This window comes from Phascolarctos cinereus, unplaced genomic scaffold (genome assembly GCF_003287225.1).
Source record: "Phascolarctos cinereus isolate Bilbo 61053 unplaced genomic scaffold, phaCin_HiC Scaffold_5;HRSCAF=322, whole genome shotgun sequence".
In the NCBI taxonomy this organism is placed as follows: domain Eukaryota; kingdom Metazoa; phylum Chordata; class Mammalia; order Diprotodontia; family Phascolarctidae; genus Phascolarctos; species Phascolarctos cinereus.
The window spans coordinates 264,375,692-264,396,495 of NW_027555958.1; the positions used below are offsets into that span (position 1 = coordinate 264,375,692).

The window sequence follows — 20,804 nt, forward strand, 5'->3', positions numbered from 1 at the left end:
AGTTGCAGCAGAAATATAGGGGTGACATAATGTAAGCCTGAGCTGTGCTAGGTTATGATGTATTACTAAAGTTACCTGCAGGGCTATTGTTGGCAATATGCCTTCTTTGTCTGTTGCCTATAAAGCAAGTGAGCACTGGTCAATGAGTGGGGAACCCATTTTGGGATTTGGGTAACACATGTAGCTGCCCCCATCAAGGCTTGAAGGGAACTCTGTGTGTTTGCCTCGGTCCCCATTGAGGCTTTAGGGGACCCACAGGAATCATAGCTCCTACCATTCTCACCTGCCCCTGAGAGAAGTGTGATGAGGGAATGCTGTAGGAGTTGGTGTTCCCATCATCAGCAACCCTTTTGAGAAGACTAGACTAGAGTAAAGCAAGCTTATTTAACCCCTCCAAAGTTGTCTTCTTGTCTTCCTGTGTGCCCAGATCAAGAGTGAACCTGTTAGAGGCTGGAGCCTGAAACACTCCAGTGCCTCCGGTGTTGTTACTGTTCTTACATGTGGATTTGTACATGATCTACTTCCCCTAGATGGAGACCAGATGTTACTGGTTTAAGTAGTGGTGAAAACAGGGGGCCTGAAGACTATCCTCCTCAATAATTATAGAATCTCAGAGTTGGAATGGACCTCAGAAAACATCTAATTCACTACTGACATATCTACGCTGCAATGTCTTTTTCAACATCCTGAGAAGCAGTCATCTCAAATCTACTTAAAACTGTGCTCTGTGTTCCTCAGATAGAGAAGAAGCATATGAAGCCAAGTGTTTCTGGGGCCTCAGAGATTGGAAGCCCGAAGCCCAAAGCCCAGAAGTAGGGGGCCTGCAGGAAAAGTGTCCCATCCACAAATCTCTAAATGGAATGAACCTCCACCAGAAATCCCAAGCCTCAGAACCTAAACTGAAGGAGACTTGGAGCTAGGGCGCTAAGTACTTGCTTCACACTGGTTATATCTTATGGGTGCACCTCATCCCCTGTCCTCTTGAGATGAGGCTACTGCACCGGCAGGCGAGGAACTTAATGACTAAACAACACCCAGACATAAGTTTTCGCTGCCTAAAACCCCTGCCCAAACCTAAGCTCCCCAGTGTTTGGAGCTACAAGGAAAGAAAGAAAAAGCAGTCAAGGACTTGAAATCCAGCCCCAGGCTCATTCAGGAAAGTACCTGTTTATGGGTCATCCTTGCAGTTGGAGCTAGAATAGTTAGCCCTGAAAGTCTGAAGGAGAGACAATGTTAGCTGTGTCTCAACAAAGAAGTCACCCTGAAGTTTTCAAAGGAAGAAATCCAAACTATTAACAACCATATAAAATAATGCTCCAAATTGCTAACAGTTTTAGAGATTTAAATTAAAGTAACTGAGGTTCTACCTCACACCTATCAGATTGGTAAATTATTAGAGAGGCTACAGTAAAAACAGTAGAGCTGTGAATTAATCCAGCCATTCTGGAAAGCAATTTGAAATTATGCCCAACAAACCACTAAACTATGCATACCCTTGACTCAGAAAAACCTGCACTAGGCAAGAGATTAAAGAAAGACAACAGACCCATACCTACAAAAATATTTTAGCAGCTCCTTATAGCAATGAACTAGAAAACTAAAGGGGTATATCCAATCAATTGGTGAATCACAAAGTGAAAAATCCATCACCTTTTGCCATTTCCCTCTGTGTTTGGGTTTTAGTGGCTTAGAGTGAATGTAAATAGCAATTGTTTCTGTTCTGGCCAGAAACTCTAAGAGTCTTCCCTTCCCAGAATACTCCAGATCTTTTTCAGACAAATTTCTGTCTAACCCTGCTTCTACCATTCTGATCTAATGAAGTAAATTTCCCTAACACCAATGTAAGACTCTATACTTATCTCTACTGAATTTAATGTTATCAGATTCAGCCCAATGCTCTATCCTGTCTACATCTTTTTAGATCCTGGCTTTGTCATCCAGCATTCCCTTTGAGCATTGTGTTATTGTGTCACCTGAAATTGCATAAGCTTTTCATCTGTACCTAAGTCATTGAAAAAAATACTAAATAACATAGGACCAGGCAAAGACAGAACCTTGGAGCACTACACTATAGACAAAATGACAATGAACCACTAATGGCCATTTTTTTTTCAATAAGACCATTCAACAAGTTACAATTTCATGTAACTGTACTACCATTTAGTTCACATTTTTTCTATCTTTTCCACAAAGCCCAACTTATAATTCATGTTATAAGGGACTCATAAAGTAAGGGAATACAAATCAGGGACTCTGTGTGCCCAGTACTACTACTGTAGCAGACTCCTGCAAAGATGGCCTCACAAGAATTAAAAACATTGGCCAGTTTGGCTCTGATGATGCCATTTTGGGGGCTAGCTCCTCAGCCAATGTGATGAAACTGATCCTATGAATCTAAGAGAGTAATTCTAGACAGAAAAGAATAGGGTTGCAGGCTGGCCCTGCTTGGAACTGTCACAAAGATTATAATGCTTGATACAGAGGCCTAGAGACCAAATGGTAATTCCTTTGGGTTCTAGTACCACAAGATGGCAAATTACACCAGAACAAATCAGAAATAACAATAACTCCACCTGCTGGAAATACTTCATATGTACACGATGCTTTCCAGGGGTGTTCATAAAATACAGTTATGCCTTTCACATCCTGGGGGGTAGGGGCAGGGCCCCCACAATCTGGAAAATCCGCATAAAATTTTTTGGCCCTCCCTTCATACCAGAGAAAAAGTCTAAATTTTTATGGTATCAAAAGATAAAATATGTTGATATTATACAATAATATTTTGTGCATTTCTAAGTTTCTGAACTTTTTCTGTGTTGTCTGCTGGCCTTCACATGTCCTCTCAGGCTTCTGTGGACCACAATGTATCAAAACCAGGATGGAGAAAGTTGCAATGTGGAAGGGATAATTGTAGATTAGTCACTCAGCTGAGGAGCATTTTTTTTAAACTCTTGCTGTGCTAAGTGCTTGGGTTACAAAGCAAGACCAAAAGCAGTCTTCAGGGAACTTAGATTTTAATGGGGGAAGACCATATGCAAACAATAATAACTAGCATTACTCAGCCTTTTGGGAGTTGAAAAGCACTTTACAAATATTATTTCATTTTATCTTCACCATGACTTTGAGAGGTGGACTCTATTCTTATCTCCATTTTTACGGCTGGGAAAACTGAGACAGGCAAAGGCTAAGTGACCACCTGTTTTTTATAAATAAAAAAGAGAAAAGTGCAAGTTAAAGGTCATCTCAGGGGTGTGGGGGAAGAATGATGAAAGTCCTGACATTTTGAGGGAAGCCAGGAGTGTGGTTTTTTTTTCTTTCCATTTTTAATTGGGGTTGGGAATGGGAGAGAGTGATTAAGAATAGTGAGGCCAACCAAAAAAAAAAAGCCAGCAATTGTAACATTTTTTTAAAAAATACACAGAAAAGAATAAAAGGAAGTTCCGAAGGAAGCACAGACATGCAGGACAGCTTTGAAAATAAGGAGTGTGAGGGAATTTATTATATGCTTTTTTTTTTAAGCAAGCAGTATGAAATGGACATTCATGGTATCACTTGCAGTGTACTGCTGGAAATGTTCTTTTTTTAGTGTTTAAATTCAAAGTAATTTTTTTTAAAGTTAAGACTCCCATTTCTGCTCTTCCACCTTTTGGGGAAATGAAATAATGCCATAATAAATAGTATACCTATATCTACCTATCGATATCTATATATAAATATATGTCTATCTATAAATATATAGCTAGCAAGTATATCTATATCAATCCTTACCAACTGATAGATTTGCTACATGTACACATATGTAAATACTACATATACACACATACATACATCTTTGCCAATATTACCTTATTTGATCCTCACAACAACTCTGGGAGGTAGGTGCTGTCATTACCTCCATTTTTCAGAGGAGGAAACTGAGTCTGACAGTTACTTGCTCAGGGTCACACAGCTAGTAGTGTTTGGCCAGGATTTGAACTCAGGTCTTTCCACCACAGCACCAATCTTGCTGCCTCTCTGCCCCCGATTAGAAATCCCGTAAAGTGGTCGTATCTATTTAATTTCTCATTATTCGAAATTATAATTATGTAAACATATGGCCACTGGTTCCAGTCCAGAGGAAATATGCAGAATAACGAGACCCCTGCCTAGGATTCACAGGTTCTTAATTTTTTGTGCGTCATGGGCCAGCTCCATTCGTTTCCCGAATGAGAAACGTGAAATGTGAAAAAAAACACACTTACAAATTCCTCACACTCTTGTACCAGCCGCTTGGTGAGGTGTGGCTCCTTTAAGGCCTCCCTGGAGGACCCGCCTCAAAGACGAGGCGGCGCTCTACCTTCCTTCTCTATGGTACTTCCTCTTTCTCTCGCCTGACTTCACAGGATATCCGGTTTCTACTTCGAGGCTGGTTGACCCGTTCTTTGGCGCAGAGCAGGAAGTTGCTGCTGCCTTCCCTTCGTGTGCCGTCCCCCCGCCCCCCATCACCTAGACGTTGGCTTCGCTCCGACCGAGCACGCCACGCCGGTTTGACGCCCCCCAGCCCCCCGGAGGAGCCCTTGCCCTTTCCTCGGTAGGTAGTTCGACGTATGGCGGGCTTTCGCAAGCCCTTCTCTCCCCTCTTCCCTGGGTGAGACGCCGTCTCCCGAGCTGGACTGCGCACGCCAGGCCGCGCCGAGCCGGGCCCGCGGCTCTGGGGGCTCCCTGGGGCTGGGAGGTGGGCAGCAGCAGCCTCAGGGCCGGCGTCTGGGATGGGGGAGGGGGCGATAAGGGCATCGCTGTTTGTTGCCAAGGCCCGAGGCCTGGAAGGAAGCACAGACCAGAGGACGGCTCTGAAATAAGGGGGGCCGGAGTCTGTGATAATGCTTTTTTTAACTTTAAGCGTGCAGTATGAATTGCGCATTCACGGAGTCTCTCGTGGAGTTTGTGCGGGAAGTTCCCTTTGTGTTTTAAGTCAAAATAAGGAGACTCAGTCGTGGACCCGGGCATGTAGCTAGCTCTCGGTGATGTCTTGCACCAGACCGTGGCTCTCCGACTATTACCTCATTAGTCAAATGAAGGCTTGACTCCGGGGTAGATTTCAAAGGGCCTCGTGCAGAACTTGGAGGGGAAAGAACTTCAGTCTTTTCCTATATGATTTCTTTCCGTTTTAATCTTGTGTGCGTTTCTTAATTTATTAATCCTATGCATTTAAAAATAATTATTCTAGAAAGGAATCCATAGGGGCCCATGACACACAAAAAATTAAGGACCTGTGAACTAGATAATCTCCAGCTCTAAAAATACTAGCTAACACTTACATAACACTTTAAAGTTTGCAAAACCTTTTATCTCATTGGGTCCACACAACCCTGAGAGGTAGGTACTATTATTACCCTATTTTACAGGTGAGGAAGCTGAGGCAGACAGATTAAGTGAATTTTCCAAGGGTCACACAGGTAGAAAGTATCTGACACTGGATTTTAACTTGGGCTTTCCTGACTCCAGCCACAGCCCCTCTCCACTAGGCCACCTAGCTGCTTGGTCTTTGATTATATAGTAATGACAGTAGATAGATAGCCACCCAGGAAGTCTTAAATCTGGCCTCAGACACTTACTGGCTGTGTGACCCTGGGCAAGTCATTTAATCTCTTTTGCCTCAGTTTCCTCATCTGTAAAATGAGCTGGAGAAGGAAAGGGCAAACTACTCCAATATCTTTGCCAAGATAACCCCAACTGAGGTCACAAAGAGTTGGACATGGCTGAAAAATAACTAAACAAATAATAATCCTGTGAGTGTCACCTGATTTAGAAGATCGCAAATGGTAGAGTAACATGAGTTGTTATTATCATCTCTCAGTGTGAAATTAAGACTTAAAGGGGTGAAAGGTAGTATAGTGTAAAAAGCTCTCAATTTAGAGTCAGAACATCTGGATTTTCTATCACAGCTCTGTTATTTATACCATCATATTTAAACAGGTCATCTAAAATTTGTGTCCATTTCCTCATTTGTAAACGGAGGGAAACAGTTCTATTGACGACCTCCAAGGATCTTCCACGTTAATCTAAATCCTTTGAATCTATATAAGTCATATGTATTTCAACGTAACAGTTTGATGTTGAAGGGAAAAGGAAGTGGAAGGGGTAAGGGTGTCATTGGAACATTGAAATTAGTCTGCTTCCATATTTTAATCCCAAAACTTGAGGGATTGGAGGGGAGGGACAGGGGGGGTTAGGTGAGCATCTGATGAAACTGTTTCTACTCAAATCACCATTGATTCTCTTCCCTCAGGGCTTTCATCACAGCAAACTGGAAGTACCAAGTTCCTGACCTTTGGATGAGAATACTATTTCCTTTTTCCAGTTTCTTACAGGTAATCTTTTCAGCAGTCGCTTCAGGTTTGGATCCAACCCCAGTTGTTTCTGGGACTGGTGTGGAAATCTTGGGCCCATTGTTAGCACATGGTCTGGGAAAAAGCTGCTGTGTGGTTGAATCCCAGAAACCTGGGTGCAGCCCTGTACCAGTCAGCCTGACTCTGACCTAGAGTAAATTCCCAGGAAAAGTGGGATTTAAATTTTGCAGTAACAGGTGTGAGCATTCTAGCAGCATTTTGATGATCATGTATAATACTGCAAACAATACCTGTCTTGGAAGAAAAAACACATAGTAATGTAATAGAAGAATAAATTCTTCATATATTGAGATACTTCTAATAACCATTACTCACTTTTCAGGTCATTTCCATTTAACACTAATAAAATGCCTTTGTTCGGAGCACTTCATACAAAGTGCTGTTTGAGAATTGAGGAATGAGTGATTTAAAACTGGGCAGGATTTGAACTCCCCAAGGCTTTGGATAGCATACTACAAATTTCATGTTCTTTCTGCCTCTCCCTTCAACAAGTAACATTTGAACGAGGTTTTAAAGGTTGGATAGAATTAAATGGGCAGGGCAGAGCAGAATACATAAGGAGGATAGCTAATAGTCTGGTTTGCCTAGAGACCCTAGGATTTTGTGGTATTTCTACCTCTGTCTCATACCTACTACTTATAGGAAATGTAGGTTCCCAAGATTCTTCCAAATAAAGTTACTTGACATTTATCTTATCCCTTTCAGATTATAGCTAATTTGGACAAGCACTTTGTCTTAGCTTTGAATTCCCCATAGAATTTAGGACAATGTCTGCTATGCATATAGTATGTGTTCCAAAATAGTAGTTGAACCCTGTTTTTAAAAACTCATTCCTACTTTTGTCTTAGTATATTTTTTTTTCCTGATGTGGCTAATATAATTTTGATTTTTGTAGGGGAATTGGTCAAATTTAGTAATCATAATTTTTATTGACTTGCCTTATAAAAGGAATTAGTATTATAAATAGAATATAAATATATTATGCATATGTTGCATATAAGTAGAAAAACTATGAAATACAAACAAAATATTACATACAGGAAATATCTTAATACAATAAGATGCATGCAGTTTGAAGGCAGGATTTACCATCCTGTAGCTTGTTTAAAAAGTTAGGAATTTCAGCGATTTCATCTGACCAAGTTGAATTCAAGCTCAAAATATCTTTCATTTTTGTTGATCTTTTGGCTTTATATCTTCAATTCACACTTCATTCCTCCCTCAACCAAAGAACTGTCCCTTAAGACAAAGAAGAAGAGTAAAAAGCAATTCATTAAAACCAATCATCATACCGGTCATATCTCACAGTATATTCAGTGTTTCTTGTCTCTTCTTTGGAGCCAGGCTTGGTCATTGTAATTACAGAGTTCAGTTTCAACTTTTGGTTGTTGTTGCTGTTTTCTCTGTGTATGTATCCTTGTATTCCTCATATTCCCCAGTTATTACATAATCATAGTTCATTGCATTTTTATAGCACAGTTTGCTAAGCTATTCCCTAGTTGTTGAACAAAAACTTTGGTTTGGTTTTTTGTTTGCTGTTACAAGAGATTATAAATATTTTGGCGTGTGTTAAATATTTCTGTTTTTTACCTCCTTAGTGTTTATGCCTAGCAGTGAGATCTCCAGGTTATAAGGTAAAAACATTTTGTCACTGAAAGGATGATTTTTACAAATGGCATTAATGGTGAAATAAAATTATGTTGCCTACTAAATAGAAATCTCTTTACAGATCAGCTAACCAGAAGATTCCCTCTGTTATGATCCACACATTTCATTTCATCATGATTTTGAATTTGTATGGCTAAGGTAATTTTATGTCAAAACTATTTTGTTTGGTCCAGCCCTTAGGCAATTAAAAAATTAAGGAATCAACTTCAAAATAGTCATACATTCTAAACATACCAGGGCAGTCATGATTTCAAATGTTCTGTCTCATTCCTAACTTTTGAATCATCCTGGAAATTAGGAAATTTGGCAAATAGCTGCTGTCTGATCAAGCCAGTCAGCATTAAAATAAAAATGTGCAAAAATTTTAAAAGATTGAACAGTACGAAACACAGAATAAAAGACTGGAGAAATATAATTGCTCGTAAAAAATAAACGTACCGTCATATATATATAAGACGTATCTGCAGCCGTATTTGTCTGTAGTATGTGACAGCCTGCACTGTGCCTTATACATTGATTAAAATATAAAATATATATTTCTAGGCCCCAGTGAACTTAATTACCTTGGTTGTAGTTTGTATTTGTAATTGTTAAATTTTGTTTCATAGAAGATGAGTATAATTTAACGAAGTGTTGCAAAAAGGAATATACTTAAAGGAATTTTGTAATTTGCATATAGTGCTTTGAATTTAACTTAATGAAAAAACAAATCATCAAAATAAAAAAGATCTGACATCATTTAACACATTCAATCAAGGAGCCCTTGCCTCAGTGAAGAAATTCTGTTTAAAATGGAGCCTGTTGGAGGAAGTAGTAATTGCATTTTAGGAAGAGAATCTGGAACTATGATTTCATTTGTCTAGGCTGTTCTCCATATATACCTCTACTGTTGCAGATCTGCAACTCATCTATAACTTACCTGGGGCGCTGAGAGTTCATATGACTTGCCCGTGGTCATGTAGTTGATGCAAAGGCAGAACTTAGATCTGGGTCTTTCTGACAGTTAAGACCAATGCTTTATCCACTACAGGCCTCACTGCCTTGTAATAATTGCATATTCACCATAAAACACTCTTATAGTTTTAGATATTTAGGTGGCACTTCCTTTCTACATTTTCAAGTCATCATTGGTAATGCACTGCAGTTTGCTTTTTTCAGTTGCATCTTTTCATTGCCTTTTGGATTACTTTAATTTTCATTCTTCCAAAATCATGGTGTACTATTTGTAGCCATATAGTGTCACTAGGACAATTTTGCTGTTAAAGACATGAGCTTATGAATAAAGGATAATTTGAGATCACTTGAAGCGCAGTACAACTTAACAACTATCTCTCTGAATCTACTGTTCAAATCTAGGCCCAGCTATCTAGTGTGATGGTTATTCCATTATTATGGGTTCTGCTGAGACTTGCTGGTACTCCCACACTTGGTATACAATTTTGTCTGGATGAGAACATTTGTTCAGTAATGCAGAGATTTCCAAGATGCTGATGAAAATCTTGGGCAAACGTACATATTTTACAGCTCAGTGGTAGAACAAAGGTATCTCAATTGGCACATGTATGTCATAGAATCATGTATAATTTTAACTTACTCATTAGAGACTTATTTCCAGATTCTTCAAAGCTGTGTAAAGGGTATCCAGTAGTATTCCATTACATTAGAATCAGCACAGACAACTATGAAAAAAAGATTTTACACTAGAAATTATAAGATCATTATAATATTATTATCACTTATCAAATCACAAAAAAAAGTTTAGTCTAACGTAATCTAAGTAAGATTGAAACCATATGGGGATAATAAGCTGTTTTTTTGAGGAGCAAATTAATATTTGTAAAAGTACTTTGCAAAATTAAAAGTTCTATGTAAATGCTAGCTATTTGTTCTATATTTGGGATATGAATGGGGGGGTATATTTAGCTCAGAGCAGTTTTTTATTTTAACATTTTGTATTTTAATTGTATGTGCAGTGGAGGTAGACAAGTGTGCTAGACCATTGAAATGAACTGAAAAATAAAGGAAGCCTTCATTAAAGATCAATATGGTGGAAGAAGGAGAAAGGAAACCTGTGTTGGAAATGGTCCAGGCAGCTGGAACAGATGGAAACTGTGTCACATTTGTGCTGTATGATGAGGACCATACACTAGGAAACTCTCTACGTTACATGATCATGAAGAACCCAGAAGTGGAGTTCTGTGGGTACAGTATCACTCATCCTTCAGAAAGCAAAATTAATTTTCGCATCCAGACTAAAGGGGGTCTTCCAGCTGTTGAACCCTTTCGACAAGGCCTTAATGAGCTCCTGGATGTCTGTCAGCATGTGCTTAACAAATTTGAAGCAAGTATAAAGAACTACAAAGATCAAAAGCAAGTTGAAATGGAATAGTTCTACTCTTGATCAGATTAGGATGCCTACCTGTGTGCTGTCTAATTTTATAGAGTATTGAATATTTTTGTTACAATGTAATATGTGTAAAGAGCTGGCACAGTACTTAATAAAATCGCACATAAGACGATAAACCTGAAACTCCAGTAAGGGCAAATCTGTAATTTTCTGATTAAGGAATTTCTTCAGTATTCCAATCTATTGGTGATTTTGATCCCAGGGCTCTTTTGAAGCTATCCAGCCCTTCTCACTTGGCATAATTTTACATTTCTTGGTCAATATAATCTTTTATTAGGACCTGAAAACAAGGCTTTTGCTAGCAGGTGGGTTCTGATGGGCTGCCAAAAAGTATAGGAGATTTGAAACAATTTTGTGACTTGCATCAAATGTCATACACTTTAAAGCTTATTATTTCACATGTAATTCTTTTTTTGTGTATGTGCAGATATAAAGTGTCCATTTTTTTAAATTCACGTTTTTAAATGTTTAAATACAAATGGGGGGTGGTATTTATCACATTCTGTTGCATTCATGTTCACTTAGCCATTCCTGAATTGGTGGGCATTTACCTTGTTAACCATAAAAAACTGCTTATATTTTGAGGTATAGCGTGACTTCTTATCAATGACCATTTTTGTGTCTTTGCTTTTAGAATCTCTGAATCAAAGAGTATGACCATTTTCAACACTTTGCATAATTCCAAATTTACAAAATAGCTATACTTATTCACAGTAAAGTACTATATAAAGTTAGCTATTATTCTCTCTTAATTTTTACTCAAATGTCATGCTCTCCTTTCCTCTACCACTGTCTCATGGCAGAAATGACCTTTCCCTTTGCTAAGGCAAACACCTGTACATGTGGTCTTCATTCCTTTCTGTCTCATCTTCTTCAGCAGACTGCTCTCTCTGTCATTACCACTCACTAATTTTCAATATCTATCACTGCTGCCTACAAATACTCATGTTTCTGCCATTTGATCCCTACTACCTATCATTCCATGTCTCCTTCCTTTCATGGCTAACTTCTTTGAAGAGGCCATGTTAAAATTCATACCTCCACTTCTCAATTCTGTACCCTCAGGAGTTTTGACTTCATCATTTGACTGGAATTGCTGTCCAGAGTCACCAGTGTTCTCAGTTGCTAAATCCAACGGCCTTTCATCCTTGACCTTTCCAACATTTAAGAGGGCGTCAGTCACCCTCTTCCTGGATCTTCTCACTTCTCCTAAATTTCTGTTACAGTGTCTCTCCTGGTTCTCTTCTTACCTGTCTTGAATGTTCCTCATTCTCCTTTGCTTGATCATCATCCAGGTCATGTATGATAACCCAGAGTGTCCTCCAAGGCTCTGTCCTGGCCCTTTATATACTATGTTGTTTGGTGATCTCATCAACTCATGGATTTAATTATCATAGTAGAGGTGGTTCTCATATTTACCCAGCCCTAATTTCTCCTGATCCCCAGTCTTGAATCACCAATGCTGTTGGACATCTTGAACTGGATGTCCCAAAGACATCTTTAACAGCAGCAAGTCTAAAATGAAGTTCATCTTTTCCCCAAAACCCTCCTTTGCTCAATTTCCTGTTGCTGTCAAGGGCACAATCATCCTTCACAATCAGGTTTGTAATACTCGTCCTCAACTCACTTTTACCTCATGTGCATTTATTATATATGCAAATAAGCAAAATAATAAAACATGCGTTGTCAATAATGTAGTAATTTACATCGTTGAACATGGGTACACACAACCTGACTGTGTGATTCCTTGGGCTGGTACTAATCCTCATCAGAGCTGGTCTTGCTAACCTAAACCCAAACCTGTAGCGTGTCCATTCTGGCTAACTATTATTACATTCTCTGAGATGTGTTCATACCCCAGGAGACTATAGCTGAAGTACTAGGCAAAGTATGAGTTCAGTCCTTTCTCATTATTTGAATATATTGTTGGAATATGGTATACAGATTGTTCAACTGAACTGTCTGTTTCTGAGCCATTATGTGGGGCAGAATAACTCAGGCTGCCAAGTGGAATGTCAATCACTGTCACTGTTCTTCATGACATACAACTAACTCACCTACCAGTGATATGTGGTTGCAGTGGATTTTCTTTGCAGGGTTCCCAATCTCCACAATAAGATATAGAATAGCTGTCCATTAATTTGCTAACATGTCATTAGCACCGGGATTTCTAAGGAAAAACTGTCACCTCATAGAAAGTCTTAACAAACTTGGGAAATATACTGTATGACATTTCATTCAATTTTTTTTCTTTTTTTATTAATTTATTTTAGTTTATCAACAATCACTTCCATAAGCTTTTGAGTTTTAAATTTTTCTCTCCCCCCCTCCTCCAAGATGGCGTGCAATCTAATATAGGCTATATTAAATACATGTTATATACATTCCTATTAAACATTTTCACATTAGTGATGTAAGTAAGAATTAGAACTAATAGGAGAAACCACCAGAAAGAGGAAACAAATCATAACAGAAGAAAAAAATAGTAAATAGTATGCTTTGATCTGCATTCAAACTCCATAGTTCTTTCTTTGGATGTGGATAGCATTTTCCATAATGAGGCTTTTGGAGATGTCTTAGATCCTTGTATTGCTGAGAGGGGTTAAGTCTATCAAAGTCAGTCATCACTCAATGTTGCTGTTACTGTGTACAGCATTCTGGTTCTGCTCACTTCACTCAGTATCAAACCATGCAGCTCGTTGCAGGTGTATCTGAAGTCTGCCTGTTCATTTCTTGTAGCCCAATAGTATTTCATTACATTCACATATCACATTCACAATTGTGATTACTATCTGTCTTTCTCTCCATCCTTCACACCCCCCCCTTTATGCTTTTCTTTCTCCTTTCTTTTTCACTCCTCACTAATGTTTTGCTTTTGACCACTGCCTCCCTCAGTCCCACCTCCCTTTTCTTTCCCCTTTTCCCTTCTACTGCCTATGTTAGGGCATGTTAGATTACTATGCCTAACTGATTATATTATTCCCTTCTTGAGCCAAATCTGATGAGAGTGAGGTTCAAACAATGCTCATCTCCCTTCTTTCTCCTGTATTTAAATAGGTTTTTGTGCCTTTTCCTGTGATGTAATTTAACCTTGTCTGCCTCCTCCTTTTTTCTTCAGTACATTTTCTTAGATTAATTCACTTACTTGGATCCGTTTTACCCACTTGATTAGATTTTTTTCATCATTACATCAAAGTCAATTTATATCCACTCCCTTTATGTATACCTCTTTAACATGGTATAATAACAATACAGTTCTCAAGAGTTACAAGGGTCATCTTCCCTTACAGGGATATAAACAGTTTGCCTTTATTAACAACATATTGCATCTTTCTGTCCTATTTACCTTTTTATATCTCTTTTGAGTGTTGTATTTGAAGATCAAATTTTCTGTTGACCTCTGGTCTTTTTATCAGGAAGGTATGGAAGTCCCCCTATTTTGTTGAATATCCACCTCCTCCCCTGAAAGATCATGCTCATTTTTGCTGGGTTCAATGTTTTTCTAAGCTGAAATTTTAGCTCCCTTCTCTCACAGCCAAGAAATATGCTATTCACAAGTGTCTGCCTTCCCTCTATCCTCCAAGACTGAAAACACAAGTACAGTTAGTAAGCATGTGTCATACTAAAACATTAGCAGGTAATGTGGAAAGTCTATGGTACCGATCTTGATAGAATGTACTTGGTACTACTGTAACAGGGACAGAAGGACCCAATCCATGAAATGCTTTCAATAATCCTACTTCTTAATACGTTCATCAGTGTGCAGATGAAAATATGAAAGTTATAGGTCTCTTTGAGAGTGGTAAAGTAGTGTGCTAGATTTCATAATGCCAGCCTCATAATGTCCTTGAGAAGTATCATTCAGCTTGTTCTTCCTCTTATCTTCCTTTCTTTTCCTTTTTCTTCTGTTTTTCTTTTTCTTACTCCTCCCTCCTCTGCCTTCTCCCTTTGAATAATATCTTAATTTTCACTTGAGGGGATAGACAAAATGGAAAAGGCAGTGATGTATACAAGACAAGTTACTCTGTTAAAAGACTAGTTTCCATCCTTAATCATTTTCTTATGAAGACTTTGTCCTTGGCCTAATTCACCTTCACACAGGGAAGTCTAGATAAGGCTTAACCTAAAAAAAGTTATTTCTTAATATTTTTAGAGGAACTATAAAGGATTTTATTTTAATCTATAATTTGTGTTATGTATTTATCAGTCCCTTTCCCCTTGGAGACTAGGGAAAGAGCAGCTCTTTCTACCCTTCCCCTACCCACCCATTCCACCCCAACTCATGCTGGCTTTCTCCTCAGAGATAGTGGATACTTTAGATTGTATCTATCAGTGCCTTCCAGCAAGTTACATTTAGATAACCCATATGGATATACATATATTAAATGGGCACACAACATCTTACACATTAATATAAGGCTTATACTCATTATCACTTTAAAGAAATAAAAAGCCAAAAAAGACAAGATTCAAAAATTTGTAAATAGGCAGCATGAGTCAATCATGCCTTTCTTTGCATACAGCAAGCACAAAATTCACGTTTCCTAGTGACATCTACAGTATTGATGGACCAGTCAAATTTGTTTCTTGTTAGCTCTAGGCTCTTTTCTTCAGGCAACAGTCAATAGGTATTTATTAATTGCCAAGCACTGTACTAAGAATTGAGGATACAAAGAAAGGCAAAAGATAGTCCAAATTTATCATGTAAAGCTTTCGTGACCATGCATAGCACCAACTGCTTCCTGGTACCATGTGCAGGATAAGTGACAGTCCAGCATAGCTTCAAGTTTTGCATTTTGCCTTCAAGGGACGGGAAATTGAGTCACTTTTGATATAGTTGCCTCACTTCTGGGCTTCTGTTTTTTTCTCTAAGTCTTTCTTCAGCCATCTATTCCTTTTTCTCAGTCAAGAATAAAGGAAAAAATTAATGCTGGTCCAAGTATGGGAAAACATGTACACTAGTAGGTAGCTAGGTGGCACAATAGATAAAGTACTGGACCTGAGATCAGGAAGTCCTGATTCAAATTCAATCTCAGATACTGGTTGTGTGACCTTGGAAAATTCAACCTCCCTCAATTTCCTTAACTGTAAAATGGGGATAATAATAGCACCTACCTCCCAAGGTTGTTATGGCATATGAATGTTAAATATAGCAAACTATGAAATGGATAATTCCAGAAAACCCTTGCATAACTTATATGAACTAATGTGGAATAAAGTGAGCAGACCAGGAGAGTAATTTGTATAAGCAACATTATTTAAATTTTTTTTAAACTTGTAAGGATCAAATTGGGTAATATTTGTAAAGTTCTTAGCACAGCGCCTGCCACATAGCAGGTGTTTAATAAATGTTTATTCCCTTCTCAGCTGCTGTACTGTTGGTGGAAGTGTGAATTTGTCCAGGCATTCTAGAAAGCAATTTGGAACTATGACCAGAAGGTTACCAACTGTGTATACCCTTTGACCCAGATATACCACTACTAGACCTATACTCCTAAAGAAATCAAAGGAAGAGAAAAAGTATATGTATATAGAAAAAATATTTAGAGTCACTCTTTTCATAGTAGCCAAAAATTGGATACTAAAGGGATATCCTCTTATGGGGGAATAAACAAATTGTGATATGAATATTATTGTGGTATATGAATGTGGTAAAATATTATTTTGCCATAAAAATTATTAAAGGGATAGTTTCAGAGAAAACTGAGAAGACTATAAACTCAGAGCAAAGTGAGCAAAAACTAGGAGAAATATTTACACAATGATAACATTATAGAGTAAAACAACTTTCAGAGACTTTAGAATTCTGATCAACACAATGATAAACCATGAATCCAGAAGAATGAAGATGAAACATGGTATTCACCTTCTGACAGAAAAGTGATAAACTTAAAACGAAGATACAGACACTCATTTTTGGACAGGGCTAATGTGTAAATTTGTTTTGCCAACTATGCAGCTATGTATTGAGGACTTCATTTTTTAAAATTTGCTCATTTAGGGGGGTGAGGATAGTGAAAGGAAAAGATTAATTTAAATGCTTTTAATTGAAAAATAAAAACAAAGGTATAAAAAAAGGAAAAAAGAGGTCAAGTAGGGAACAGATTAGATAGACAATGTACAGAAGCAAATGAACATAGTGTTTAATAGAGCTTAAGACTCCAACTAGTAAAGCGAGGATTCATTCACTATTCAACACAAATCATTTGGAATGCTGGAAAATAGTCTGGCAGAAATTAGGTATAGGACAAATATCTCTCAGCATATACCAAAATAAAATTCCAAATGGATACATCACTTAGATATAAACAGTTACACCATAAATAAATTAGAGAAACAAGGAAAGAACAACTTTAACAGTTATGTGTAGGAAAAGAGTTTGTGACCAACAAAGTACAGAAAAGATCACAGAAGACAAAATGGACAATTTTAATTATATGAAATTAAAGTTTTTTTACAAACAAAACCAATGCAATTTAAGTCAGAAGGGAAAGCTAAGATACAATATTGGCAAATATTTTCTCTGATTAAGGTCTCATATCCAAGAAATTGATTCAAATGTATAAGGAAAAAAACATTTCTCGATAGATAAATGGTCAAAAAATACAAAGAGGAAGAAATTCTCAAAGGAAGAAATTCAAAACATCAATAACCATATGAAGAAGTACTCTACATCACTAATAGCAAAATGTAAATTAAGTCAACTCTGAAATTCTACATCATACCTATCAGTTTAGAAAGGATAGCAAAAAAGGCAAATGCCAATTGGTAGAGGGGTTTCAGAAAAATAGGCACATTGATGCCCTCTTGATGAAGCTATGAATCTGTCTAATCTCTTTGGAATGTAATTTGGAACTATATCCCCAAAGTTGACAAAACGTGCATACCCATTGATCCAATGATACCACTACTTCACCTATGCCCCAAAGAGATTTTTTTTTTAAAGAGGAAAAGGACCCATGTATAGAAAAATATTTATGACAGCTCTTTATTATAGTAAAGGACTGGAAACTAAGGCAGTATCCATCAGCTGGCAATTGCTGAAGATGTCATGACATACTGTAAGAAATTATGAAATGGACAATTTCAGAGAAATTTGGCAAGACTTACATGAACTAAAACAGGATGAAGTGAGTACGCCAGGAAAATAATTTGTTCAAGCAACAGCATTATAAATAAAAGCAACTTTGAAAAACTTAAGAATTGGGATCAAAGCAATGACCAGTCACATATCCAGACTGATTATGAAGCATGCTATCCAAAACTGACAGAGATAATGGACTCAGGGTGCAGAATGAGACAGACACTTTCAGACACAATATAAGAATTCCTTTACTTGGTTATGTATATCTGTTATGTAACAACTCCCACAGTAGTGCAGTGCTAAATACTCACTGGAGAAGAAGTTTAAAGCTTGTCTTAGCATTCTAGGTTCAGTACTTTTTTTTACTCTTCGTCGCCTAGTAAACTTAGAGATCGAGGCTTGAAGGTGTTAAAGGGAGAGAGGAAAGGGGGACTGACTCTCTCTGTCCTGGAAGCAAAAGAATGTAACCAGAAGCAGACAAAGGTGACACTTAGGCCAGCAGCTCAAATGCTGTTTCCATTCCTAGGCCATAGGAGGTTGTATAGAAATGATCTGGGAAGTTCTCATCAGGGCAATACAGTTTGAGAAACATTAAAAAAAAACCCTAAACTTTATCCAACTTGCCTCTGTCTGCTTGTTCATTAAAAAGCATTCGTTTGTTATTGATGTTCATCTTATGAGCTAAAGTGTTTCCTTTGTACTGACTCTTGCTCTTTTCTCCCTGGAGAACAGGATTGGGTCCTTGTGTCCAAAATTTTGTCAACGGGGTGTGTGTGTGTGTGTGTGTGTGTGTGTGTGTGTGTAGTGGGGTTACAGCTCTAGTAGTTTGAACCACATAAAAGAATACTAAATGGGATATTCTTCCTTCCTGATTCTGGGCTGGGAAACTCAATCCCTGGTCTTCTCTTTGACTGGGGACATTTATCCCATATATTCTTGTATTGTAAGCTCCTCAAAACAGAAGTTTAAAAAGGGAATTCTGGGACATTTCTTTCTCTAGGCAAAAAGAACACAATTTTCACTGCTACTGTAATACCTACTAGCTAGAGTTAAAAGAATCCACTCCCACCCACCATCCACCCCATTAAGGGAAGCAGGGGAGGATAATAGGGTTGTCAAAATAAAAAACAAAGAAATAAAGGAAGTCAAGCATTTTTTCAAAATTGCACAAAAAAGAACAGTTGGAAGACCAGAAGGGAACACAGATAAACAGCACAGTTTTCAAAGTTATTTATTGAACTATATACTTAAAAGGGAAAGCAAGCTGTAAATGATAGAGATTCTCAGTTTCATCTGTAATCCTCTCTTTTCTACTTTGTATATGGAAATGGTCATCTTATTTGGTTTTTGTTAAATTCAAGATTTAACATTTTTTAAGTGATTATATAATTCATTTTGTAGTGCTCTAGGATTTGTAGCTATCAACACACTATTAACACAATGTGTCCTATCATCCCAGGAAGGAGCATATAGAGGACTTTATTATCATAAAGATTCTCTTTTTGATTTGAACTCTGTGACGTACACAATGGTGACAAACACCTTTGGTGAGCGTATAAAAGCCTCCCTATTTTATGCCTTATTTGATATATTTTTCTTTTTTAATATTTTATTTAGTTTAATCAGCTAAGATCCACCTTCACACCCTCCCACTGTAACACCCAGTCCCCAATTGATAACACAAGAACATGAGCCCTTACAATATGTATAGTCAATCAAAATAAATTTCCACGTTGGCCAAACACACAAAAAACTTGTGTATTATGTATTGAGCCCTCTCTATCAGTAGGTGAGTAGCATGTTTCAAAATTAGTCTTCCAGAATCTTGGTTTTGTCATGATGCTGAAAAGTAGTATTCCATCACATTTATATACCAAAACTTGTTCATTCCCCAGTTTATGGGCACCCCCTCAGATTGTCATTCTTTGCCACCTCAAAAAGAGCTATTAATATTTTTGCACAGTCTTAGAGTTTGTTTTGCTGAGAACTAATCCCTCCCTTAATCTACCCTCCCTCTAGTTTCCCTTTTCTCCCTTTTCCTCTTTCCCTCCTATTTCCCTTTTGAGTGAAATGTATTTATGTACCCAAATGTATGTTTGACCATTTCAGATGAAAGCGAGGCTCAGGTGTCTGCTGCTCCTCTCCCCTTTTCCCCTTGTTTGTATAGAGGCCTACTGTTGCATCCTAATTATGTAAGACAATTTTCCCTAACCTTCCTTTCCTCCCTTCCCCCTTCCCCAATGTACTATTCTTTCTCTCTTTCCATTCTTTTCTTTGACAGTCTGTCAAGTTTTAGTGTTTAAGCCCAAAAGAAGGGTACAGAGGAGAGAGGGGAGGATCATTTCTTAGTTTGCTCCCCCTTGGACAAAGTCTTGATGATCTCCTCTTTCTTAGCCTGCAGACGCTCTTCCCGACCCTTTCCTGTTTCCTTAGTCTTGGACCGGCGAGCTTCAGCCTGGTCAGCCAACAGCTTCTTCCGGGCCTTGTCTTCCTTCAGCTTATGAATATGCTCCAGAAGGATCCCTTCACCTTCAAGTACATGCTGTGGTACTTATGGCTGTCAATCCTTTTGGATTCACGATATCTTCCGAGCAGATGACGCAGAATCTTCATTCGCCTAGCCCGGGTCACCTCCTCAGGCATACGAGCATTGGCAATACCCTTTCTCTTACCAATGCCCATGTGCTGCCCTTCCGTCGAGACAGAGTATTTTTCTGGCATCTGGCATGAAAGTGCACAGTAACAGGCTTCGGGATGATCAGCCCATCTTTAATCAGCTTCCAAATCTGCTGACGGAGTTGGCGCTGGCAATTTAGTTGGTCTCGTTGGAGTCAAGCCATGCCTTCTTCTTTCCACTTCAAAGGACACTAGAGGCAAGACTCTTCGGAAGCCTGAGCATACTCAAAGGAAAGGAGAGAGAACGGCACAGGGTCGGCCCCTCCCATTATCAGCGTAGGGGAGCACCCCTTCGACCCCTTTCTATTCTTTCCTTAAGATCAAGACATAATAGAACCATTCCTGGGCATTTTCTAATTAGATTTCTTCTATGAACCTTGATGATGATCAGGTTCAGAGGACATATGTGTATCATCTCCCCATATTTGAATGTAACCAGTTTTTCTTTATTTAGTCCTTTATCATTGTTCATTTATGTTTACCTTTTTATGTTTCTCTTAACTCTTGTCTTTGAACTTCAAAATTTTTCTATGGCTCGGGTTCTTTCATCAGGAATGCTTGCAAGTCCTCTGTTTCATTA

The 20,804-nt window shown here is 38.2% G+C and overlaps 2 protein-coding genes, 1 non-coding gene and 1 pseudogene across 3 annotated transcripts; 3 read left to right on the forward strand and 1 right to left on the reverse strand.

Moving 5' to 3' along the window:
• Positions 1 to 3,457: 3,457 nt before the first annotated feature.
• Positions 3,458 to 8,580, forward strand: LOC144457681 (uncharacterized). The gene is made up of 5 exons (XM_078155718.1): positions 3,458 to 3,485; positions 4,294 to 4,570; positions 6,269 to 6,350; positions 7,988 to 8,023; positions 8,119 to 8,580. Exons 1-5 carry the CDS (start codon positions 3,458 to 3,460, stop codon positions 8,125 to 8,127), a joined length of 432 nt encoding a protein of 143 aa, XP_078011844.1. The 3' UTR covers positions 8,128 to 8,580.
• Positions 6,439 to 6,618, forward strand: LOC144458107 (small Cajal body-specific RNA 16). Its single transcript, XR_013487659.1, has one exon.
• Positions 8,581 to 10,081: 1,501 nt separating the features above from the next.
• On the forward strand, positions 10,082 to 11,048 carry LOC110193936 (DNA-directed RNA polymerases I and III subunit RPAC2-like). The gene has a single exon (XM_020965991.2). The coding sequence runs from the start codon at positions 10,102 to 10,104 to the stop codon at positions 10,444 to 10,446; it is 345 nt and encodes a 114-aa protein (XP_020821650.1). The 5' UTR covers positions 10,082 to 10,101; the 3' UTR covers positions 10,447 to 11,048.
• An 8,822-nt stretch (positions 11,049 to 19,870) lies between these two features.
• Positions 19,871 to 20,447, reverse strand: LOC110193956 (large ribosomal subunit protein eL19 pseudogene; annotated as a pseudogene).
• Positions 20,448 to 20,804: the final 357 nt, after the last annotated feature.

What these genes read in the sequence shown, in the direction of transcription:
- LOC144457681 (XM_078155718.1), top strand. Translation starts at nt 3,458, where the DNA reads ATGCAGGACAGCTTTGAAAATAAGGAGT. An exon ending in CAGCTTTGAAAATAAGGAGT is followed by an intron (nt 3,486 to 4,293) that starts GTGAGGGAATTT and finishes GGCTCCTTTAAG; the next exon opens with GCCTCCCTGGAGGACCCGCC. An exon ending in CTTTTTCCAGTTTCTTACAG is followed by an intron (nt 6,351 to 7,987) that starts GTAATCTTTTCA and finishes TTACCTCCTTAG; the next exon opens with TGTTTATGCCTAGCAGTGAG.
- LOC110193936 (XM_020965991.2), top strand. Translation starts at nt 10,102, where the DNA reads ATGGTGGAAGAAGGAGAAAGGAAACCTGTGTTGGAAATGGTCCAGGCA.